General features: G+C 37.5%; 1 protein-coding gene across 8 annotated transcripts in view; it reads left to right on the top strand.

The window, feature by feature from the left end:
* The window catches only part of ADGRL2 (adhesion G protein-coupled receptor L2), an 834153-nt gene that overhangs the window by 723839 nt on the left and 99858 nt on the right, over positions 1–10456 (top strand). For all 8 annotated transcript variants that reach the window (XM_027873936.1, XM_027873937.1, XM_027873934.1 and 5 more), the window contains one exon: positions 8980–9193. In XM_027873936.1, the coding sequence (XP_027729737.1) occupies positions 8980–9193 (214 nt within the window). The remainder of the gene's footprint in view (positions 1–8979; positions 9194–10456) is intronic.

Raw genomic sequence — 10456 nt, 5'->3', positions numbered from 1 at the left:
TTCTTTCTTTCTTTCTTTCTTTCTTTCTTTCTTTCTTTCTTTCTTTCCTTCTTTCTAAAAAAGTCAGTGATTGCTTTTTTGCTTTATGGTTCTTGGTAAGAACAACTAGACTTTAACAAAATGCCTGGGAAGCCAGGTTTTGACCTTCTTGGATCTGGGAGAGGTGCCTGGGGAATAATTTAAATGAGGTCTCCACCCCTAATTAGTTTTATGCCTCAGATACTGAGGCAGTGACAAGAAAGGCATGGAATCCTTTCCCCAGCAGAGGTGGGCCTGAGTCACCAGGCCAGGTGAAGAAGCCTCCCAGCTTCCATGGGCTGCCCTTGGTTAGCTTCTCCCCAGAGCAGATACAAAGGGGTTTAGAGGGGAAAGGATGAGCATTTTCATTAATAAACACTGGGGTTCAGATTGAACAACATGACAGGACTGTATTTCATGTGTGTTTATATGTGTAAATATATTTTAAAAAAAATAATCCCCTGAGCTGAAGGAGAAAACTTTGAAGTTGACACTGGAATAGAATAGTTCAGTCTATAATGGTGAGTCTAGGAGTTGGAATAAGATTTTGTTTTCTTCTGTTTGTTTGTTTTGTTCACATGACAGCCAGGATGAAAATATTTATGTGAGGGAGGCCATGGGGCATAGTGGATAGAACACTGGCCTTGTGGATAGGATGACTTGGACTTAATTATTCAATTTGATTCAATTCAATAAACTTTTTTTTTAAGCACCTACTATGTGCCAGGCACTGTGCTGAACACTGAGGATACAAAAAGAAGTCAAAGACAGCCCCTGTCCTCATGGAGCTTGTGATCTAACGGGGAGACAACATGCAAACAAATATATACAAAGCAAGCAATATACAAGATAAATGAGAAATAATTAAAAGAGAAAAAGCCCTAGAATTAAAAACTATGAGACCATGTGTAAGCAATTTATCCTCATCATGTCTCTGAGATTTGGCAATTGCTGATTTGCGCTGGGATTTACTCAACAGGAGTGTCCAACACCAATATCCAGATTGAATATTGGACCCAGTATCTAGATTGGATATTGGACGCAGTATCTAAGTTATTTATAGAAATTGGATCTGTGATTTCATTGTTTAAGGGAATTTCTAGATTAGGAAGCCCACTTTAGTAGTGTTTATCAGCCTTGCATCTTAGGGTTTTTAGAGCACTGAGAGGCTAAATGATTGACTTGTCCAAGGTCACACAACTAGATGAGTCAGAAGTGGGACTTGAATTCAGGTCTTCTGCCCAAAGGCAGGCGCTGTAGCCACCTAGTCACATTGATTTATATCAGACAGCCGTTCAACAAGCATTTGTGTATAGGCATAGACCACACTTACATGCACAGAGAGGCAGCCTCATTTAAGGGATAGAAAGATGGGCTTCTGATCTGGAAGTCCTGGATTTCCTTCTGACATAGTCTGCAAAATCTCTCAGTGCCCTAGGCAGTCTGCTTTGATAGAGGGAATTTCTGCAATGGGAGTTCTCTATAAAATGTTGAAACCAGAGGTCTAGTCTCTCTTTCCCCCACATCCTGATTATTAATGTTTGGATAAATTATACAATTTAGGGCAGCTAGGTGGTGTGGTAGATAGAACGCTTGGCCTGGAGGCAGAAGATTCATCTTCCTGGTTCAGATCTGGCCTCAGACAATTATTAGCTGTGTGACCCTGGGCAAGTCAACTTCACCTTGTTTGCCTCGGTTTCCTCATCTGTAACTTGAGCTAGAGAAGGAAATGGCAAACCACTCCAGTATCTTTGCCAAGAAAAACCCAAATGGTGTCAGGAAGAGTCAGAAATGACTGAAAATGACTGAACAACCACAAATTATACAAATAATTTATAATAGTTTAATTTGTTTCATATGTACTATGAAGTACACAAGTAAACTTTCTTAATTTTAAAATACATTTTAAATGATTTGGATTTCAAAATTGTATTACTTGAAATACATCATTTATCCCTATGTGATAAATCAGTGATGCATCTTAATAATGAATTTCCCTTACCTGAAAGAACTTTAGTTGAGGGCAAGGGGGTGGAGGCTGATTGGGAGCAACCTTTGTTTGTTGGCCATCTTTCTGATGTGATGTTTTTCCTTCTTCCTGACTTTTTAAGAGTGGTGTTTGTTTTTAAGTTCATTTTAGGTAATTGGCTCAGTTTCCTCATCTATAAAAAGGGGATAAAAATAGTGCCTATCTTACAATATATTTGTTAGGATGAAATGAGATAATGTATATAAATCACTTTACAAACCTTTGAGTGTATACCTGTATGTTGCTATTTAATGAATTGCTTATCTTGTGTCTTTTATAAAAGCTTTCAAACCCCTGAAAGCAGCTCAGCCCAGCTCCAGGGGCCCAATCTTCTCTTTGGAAGATTTTTCTAGTAAACTTCTGAAAGATGAGTACAAATTTCTATAAAACTATGCCTCTAGCCTCTAGAAGTGGGACCTTAAGAACCTGGATCCTGAATCTGCAAGAACCACCAATATTCCTTTCTATTAGTCCTCCCTCTCCTCCTTGAGGGGCAGGGAAAGTTCCCAGGCTCCTGCTGACCCAACCCTCTGGGTATCAGTGAGGTCCAGATTGGATTCTTTTCTCCTTCCCTCTCCCTAGGGAAAATGATACAATATTCCTGGAGAATCTTATCTAAGTCTTCTCTGTTTCTGTATTTTTAGTATTTAGCCATGTGCCCTGCACTTAGTAGGTCCTTAATTAATATTTGTAGAATGGAGCATTAAGGGGGATAGTTTCTACTTGGACTTTTTTTCTACTTTTTTACTCTGTATTCCCTGGGAACCAGGATTTCTGGAGAGGAAAGAACCCTCTTTTCCACCCTCTTAAACAGGATACCCCCATCTTCCTGCCTGTCTCTTTCTGTGTCCCCCCCTCTTTTTTTTTTAATATCAGGCCTCTGATTGATTCATATCTTCCAGTGCGGAAACTCACTCTACCAATGTGGATCAGCCTTTCCTCTGCAGTTTACTCTTAGAAGAGTTACCTGTGGCCACTGATTGGCTCAAGGTTTCATAGCCCGTATATGTCAGAGGTTCTCAAACCTAGTTCTGCCTAACTATAAGGCTACCTTTTTTGCCACCATATCTCCTGCTGCCTCTTCCCTCTTTCTTCTTGTTTTTCTGTTCCTCCTTTCTCTCCTCTTACAGTCTCTTTCCCCACCCCTTTTATTCCTTTGTGTGTCCAGTCTGGTAGAGTATCCTATCAGCCCAGCCCAGTTAAAAGCTCAGGCTTCATAGGGCTTTTAAAAATCTTGGCTGCCCAGGAACAAGCCTTCCATTTACATCAAGTTCTACTGTTATACACTTTCCTCCTTCAGTTTTGAGTTTTTTGTGGAACTGAGTAATAGTGTTACAGGAGGGTATGAATTTTTGTGCTGTGACCCCAGGGTCCCACCAGAATCAGAAAGAGTCCATCCTATGCCCTCGACATCTTTAGATCGATGTTTAAGCCAAGATGGTTTCCCATTCTAAGGTGGAGTTCAGTAGCACATCAGTATTTCATAGCAACATTTAAATTGTACCTGTCTCGATATTGGTAACTGTTACATGTGATACAATTCCAGATGTTTTAGAGAGGCTTTTTTGTTTTGTTTTGTTTTGTTTTGTTTTTTAGAGTGTGGAGTTAGGGGAGTGTGGGTGGGAAATGCTTGCTTGTCTCTACTAAATGGTATGTAATGATCAGGGTTTGCTGCCCACTTCATTACCCTGTGGGGGATCACAGAATTTGAAAGATTTTCTGTATAACTCTTTAAAGACAATTGTGAAACTTAGGTATAATTTTCAACAATTTTCAGTTAATGGCATTCTTTGCCTACAGGGTTTTTTTTAATATTAAATAAAAAAAAAGATTCAACGTATTTGGCATTTTCTGACTATTTCATGGATTTGGACTTAGCTTGTTATTTATTTATTCATCGATTCATTTGTTTTAAGAGTGATTTGGGAATGAGCTAATCTTTTCATGCACCCATATTTTTGCATTTTGCTTAGGTACTTGATTGGCATATGAAATTGTAAAAGGTAAAACTGTTAGCATTGTGCTTTTTTAAAGTATCCTTTTTCTCCTAAATATTCCATTAGAACTAAAATTAATGTTAGGATGTGTTAAATGTGTTAAACAAGTTGGTTTATTTCCTTTGGAACAAGTCTAATATTTCTGTAAGATTTGTAGCTTAAGTTTATGTGCTCAAACATTTCTGCATTGATATTACCAATGTATTTAACCTAACAAATCACACTTTCTGCTTTCTTTCTTTCGTGCAGAAGTTAGACAGTAGAAGTAGTTTCTTTGTCTTCATGTGTCAAAATTTGTTCGCTCTCCTAGATAATGACAGTTTTAAAGAATTATGTGCTAGTGGGCACGAAAGAATATTAGCCTCTTTGCAGTTTGATTAATTTGGGTTATTATCCTTTAAAGACAAGTGATTTCTTAAATAGAACCAAGCTAGTAAAGTAAAACAACCGGGTGGTAAATGGGCCAGAACGTGGCATATGTGAAATAAATTTTCTTTCTAACATTTTGCAGAATTCACAAAGTTTACTTTGGCACAGTTAACTACTTGTCGCTTAAACTCTTTATCCCTTTAATAGATTGACAAGGATATTTTCATTTGACATACCTCAACTTGGTAAGTTTTACTCAGCAGGCCCTAAGAAATGTGTAGAAATTTTTGAAAGTATTTGAAATCTCAAGATTATCTACCAGTGAGCTAGTTTATTTTATTGTTTTAGGTTTAATGAACATTCACTTTTCAACCTCAAATCGTATAAGTAAAACATGAAAAATGGAGATGTTTCCTGGGAAGTTTGTTTATAAGTTGAGTGCTCAGAGCATGGGGAAACCATGTTCTTTCCTTATTAAGCATTTTCCTCATTTCCATTTTAGGAAAGAAATCTGATTAACATACATAAACAGGAATGAATCAGGTAGCATATGTCAGAGCTAGTAATAGACTCTTGCTTGAGTTAATTCTCAGCCTGTACTTGAAGTCACAGCCTGGGTATCATGGAGGTCCTTGGTAATCAGCACGCACAGCACCGGCTTGGACCATAGACAGCATGGGCAGTGGTATTCATGACTGGGTGCAGCTGGAAACAATTAGCTGAAAACAACACAAGAAAAGTTGGGTATTGTTTTCAAATGGCAGGCAGCCTAATGAAGAAGATACACAGAGAGTAGAGTAGGAGCTGGTGGACTGAATGGAGACCTCATTCTGACTCGGAAGGGAGTGGTTGAAACACTATCACATAGCATGAAGTTGCTACTGACAACAGTAATTATCTAACCGAGCAAGTGTATTTGTTTATGAAAGGCTCTGAAATGAAGCCCGATTCAGGCAGTAGAATTCAGACGCATGCCTTTCAGATTTCCATCCTGTATCACTGCATCTGCTTATTAAGAGTTATCTTCTGAATGTGAAAGTATTTTTCCAGGCCTAAGTCACTGCACCTGTTGCCAAGAGGTATTTATTCCAATCACTTGCCTAAAGCTTGGGGAGTTATTGCTTGACATTTTATAGCTCAGGGAAAAAAAAAAAAGCTGTCTTTTCAAAATCATTTGTTGAGAGAGGAAAAAATGGAGCAAAACAGTTGATTTTACCCTAAGCACTGCTATTTGGCAGTATTTGAATTTGCACAGCATAAACCGACAATATTGATTTTTTTGCTCATAGGGCATCCCACCAGTTCTTTCTTCGATTGTCGGGTTGTAAGATGGATTGGATTACATTTTGCCTGTTTGGGATGCTTATGATTCTCTCCTCCCACCCCCACCCCACCTTGTTGAAATAGAAATAGATGTCAAATTTTGTTTAGCGTAAATGCCCTTGTGATCATACAGTTCGAAGAATGAATTTGGGGAGGAGGGCCCTTTGGGTTCATTTGTACAGCTCTGCATTCAATATAGTGAAGGCTTTACCACCTAACTCCCTGTTGTTTCCTTTGGCTGTGTCAGCTCCTGCCTCTACATGTCAGGACCCCATAGGTGCTGATACCTTATTTATGCCCTCAAGAAGAAACTTGGTCTGCTAATGGCAGTCATCTGAGCTGAGTAATCAACTATGTACTACTGTATTCCCTCACAAAGGCAGAAACTATGTTTAAGCAATGACTGAGATCTGACCTGAAGGCAGGATATCATCTTCATTCTATCTTTAACTTGCTCGTATGGTTCAGAACTTCAGAGCATTAGTGTGATCTGTACATAGAATATTCTAAGGAACAGTGTGACTTTGGGATGGTGGGGGGTGAGTGAATGGATGTGTGTGTGTGTGTGTGTGTGTGTGTGTGTGTGTGTGTGTGTGTGTTGGGGAAGGGAAGTGGTTGTGGGTTATGACTCATTCCATCATCACAGATTGCAAGATTGAAACTAATTAAATAACTTTGAAGATAAATCCTAGACAATTGCTGTAGGCCCATTGAAATTATGTGACAATTGATGGTCATCAACGGTCATGCCGCTTGTAAATGTCCGAGGCCATTGTTGAATCACTTTTCCTCACTCCAAGTCACTCTTTTAGCAAGGCACATCTCACTCCATCTACACCTGGCTTTCCTGTGCAAGAGAAGGAATTAAATGACAGTTTTTAGTAGAAAATTCTGACTCTCCTCCTGAAAGATTTTTTTTTTGATCATTATAATTTGTGGTTCTTTATTATTATTGTGTTTTTTTTCCTTTACTAGTCATTATACGAACTTTTATCAGTACAAACTTCAGGATTTTAATCCTTATATCCGTGTGACAGGCAACAGGCTGAACTGTCTTTATAGTACGTTCTGGTTTGAATAGGTAGGCATAATTCACTGATTATTGACACAGTTGGAGATGTTAGGATACTGCATACTTCATCAAGGGAAGCTTGCATATTTAAAGCAGAATGTATTATTTAAACAATGTAAACATTCTGCTGGCTGTAAATGTTACCCATAAATCTCAGTATGGACTCCTGCACACGGCTTCTAGCCTTACTGTTGGGATTTGTTTTTCAAGAGGGGTCAGGGTGAGCATTGACCATTTCCAGTGGTTTCATGAAATCATATTACTCAACTTTAGGTTGTGATTTTTTGTTTACAGTTTTATAAGAACTAGTTTTTCTCTTAAGAAACAATTCAGACCAATCAAGTAAACATTTATTAAGTGCTTCCTGTATGCCAGGCACTTTGCTAGAGACTAGGAGTACAAATTAAAACAAAAAATATCTCCAAACTAAAACAAAAATCTAATCCCAGATTTCAAGAATCTTACTTTCTATTAAGGAGATAATAACAGATCAGGAAGCATATATAATGCATATCCATGTTAATTTGGTAGTATTACATAGTTTTGGGATAATATGTTATGTATTTAAACCAATACCATGACCTGGTTTTATGTGCATTGCCTCAAGGATAAAACATATACTTTTTAATATTAGTATTTAAAATAGTAAAAAGCTGTATAGGATTGTAGATATGAAACAGGAAGTGATTTTAAAAGTCATCTAGTCTGAGCCATTCATTACTACATAGCTAGTATTCTCTCCAAAGTGGTACCATTTAGGGGGCAGCTAGGTGGCGCAGTGGATAGAGCACCGGCCCTGAAATCAGGAGGACCTGCGTTCAAATCTGGCCTCAGACCAAACACTTGACACTTACTGGCTGTGTGACCCTGGGCAAGTCACTTAACCCCAACTGCCTAAAAAACAAAAACAAAAAACAAAAAACAAACCAAAAAAATAAAAAACAAAGTCGTACCATTTAGACCAAATTTGGTCCACTCTACATAGCATCCTAAAAGGGCTGCTTATTGTTCCCTGAACTGGAAATAGGGTGTGTGTGTGTAGAGAGAGCTCTATATAGATATACACACATATATATATATATATATATATGTGTATCCATTCATAAATAAAGAGAAGAGGGGACTTTCTTTTACCAATAATGTGAATGGTCAACATATTAAATCTTTTATAAATGATTGTTATACATTATATACTTTCCTGTACCAGACGTAACAGTTACATAGCATCATGTATCTTTTTAGGTAAAGTAGCCACTTTTGAAAACTGTCTCTTCTGCTCCTTTAACACTGAGTATATTAAATATAATTATTTATAGTAGACCTGAATAACATGGTTTCTGTGTCTTCTAGTCCTAACCTAAGCAAATTAGACTGCTGTACTGAGAGAGACTTGAATTCAGATCTGGACACAGATGATTAGCTATTACCCTGCATACGTCATTGAGCCTTTTTCAGTCTGAATTTTCTCATCTGTAAAATGAAGATATTAACATCACCTCCCAGGGTTGAGTTGTGGACTAAATGAGACAATATGATGTCCCAAAAGTCTTAATCTTAAAATTTAATGGATTAAAACTGTACTGACTTATGTGACAACCCTGAATGTGTAAGTTGCTTTGAAAACCTTTAAGACCTATATAATCTTAACTATTATTATTCCTCACGTTTACTAACTTTGAGATCAACTGCTTTTCCAGAAACAACGTGCTAGTCCATGAAATCTTATTTATCTATAATAATAATTATTATTAATAATAGATTCCTAATGGGTAGAGGGGTTAGCCTGGTTTCAAAATTCGGTCTCTTATACCTACTAATATTGACCTTGGGCAAATAATCATCTCTCTGAGTCCCAGTTTGCTCATTTGTAAAATGGAGATATTAATTCTCTATTGCTATAGGGTTATTATATTACTATATAAAAGTCCATTTGACATAGTTGTTGTGTGACTTTAATGAGTTAAAATATTTACCGATATTTTAAAGTGCTATATGAACGTTGGCTGTTATTATTATTTCCGAAGCAAACCTACATTTTTGTATGTGTGTAATTTCTAGTTATTAGAGAGCAGCCATGTGGCATTAATACAAACCACTTGAAAATTCTATGTAAATTTTTTCCTTCCCACAAGTGAATAATAGTTATTAAATGCCCTCCATTTCTTATATAGGTTTCAGCCGTGCAGCACTGCCATTTGGATTAGTTAGAAGAGAATTGTCCTGTGAGGGTTACTCCATCGATCTCCGGTGTCCAGGAAGTGATGTCATCATGATTGAAAGTGCTAACTATGGACGAACAGATGATAAGATTTGTGATGCAGACCCTTTCCAGATGGAGAATACAGATTGCTACCTCCCAGATGCCTTCAAAATTATGACACAGAGGTAAAAATTTGTGTATTTTGCTAGCCAAAATATAGGGAAAATGATTCTGATCTACAGATAGGCCCAAGCCACTGCCCACATTTTGTATTTATGAAAAGTTGGTGTGAGGTAGTGGACAGAAGGCCCACCTTGGAGACCCAGGTTCAAGTTCAGTCTCTGATATAAACATTGTTAAGTCACAGGCAGCAGGCAAAAGGGATAGTGAGTGTGGACAGTTTAATCACTTTCTGATGTAATTCCAAATTTGTATCCAAAATGTCTGGATCAGTTCACAGCTCCATCATCATTGCTTCAGTGTGCTTATATCCTCACGACCCCTCTAACATTGACTATTCCCAGTTTTTAAAAATAATTTTTGATAATTTGCCTAGTGTGGAGTGAAACCTCAGAGTTTTCTTTTGCTCTTCTCTTACCATTAGTTTTATGGAGAATGTTTTCTTGTAGTCATTTACATTGTGCAATTCTTTGAAAATTCTTCATATCCTGTAACCACTTATCTGTTGGGGAGTGTTTCTTGGCTTTGATATTTGCCTCAGTTATGTATATATATGTTGTCTTTTTTTGGGGGGGGTTTCCTTTTTTTCCAGACCAGTGATTTCAGTAGTATTTTGGGCATCAGACTTTGGTCATTAATATTTGATGCAAATATTTTTACCTAGTCTACTATTTCTCTTCTAAATTATGTCTTTATTTCATTTGTGGGAAAAATTTTCAGATTTTGTGTAATCAAAATTGTTAAGGGAGAGAATTTCAATTACAGGTCTAGGGGCTCCCCATCCTTTCCGTCCCTACCTGTGCAACCATCCCAAAGTAGGTATAGCTTACCTTCTGGTTTATGCTTTTTTCTCACAAATTTGGTTTATTCAAGCATTCTCATTTCTATATAGATAAGTAAAAAGTCTAAGTGAGACTACTGATGTAAGAGTTTTCTTGTTTTGCAGGAGTGGAAAAAAATGCAAAGTGAATCCACTCTTTCATTTGTTTGTAATGTCACTTTGTTTTTTATAAGTGAAAATACATTGTGTTTATACATCTGGTGTGTGTACAAGCAGTTTCTAAGTACCTGTTATAAATGACCTGGCTTCTGTCAGTCTAAATTAATGGTTCCCAAAGCATGGCCTGGGCACCCCTAGGGGTCCCCAGGACTCTTCCAGGAGGCCTGGGAGGTGAAAACCATTTTTATGATAATATTCAGATATTTTCATTTCTAAAATTACGTGTGTGTGTGTGTGTGTGTGTGTGTGTGTGTGTGTGTGTGTGTGT

This window comes from Vombatus ursinus, unplaced genomic scaffold, assembly GCF_900497805.2.
Source record: "Vombatus ursinus unplaced genomic scaffold, bare-nosed wombat genome assembly UNPS02014803.1, whole genome shotgun sequence".
Classification (NCBI taxonomy): Eukaryota; Metazoa; Chordata; class Mammalia; order Diprotodontia; family Vombatidae; genus Vombatus; species Vombatus ursinus.
The sequence above is the reverse complement of the archived record's forward strand: the minus strand, read 5'-3'. Positions and strand labels throughout refer to the sequence as shown.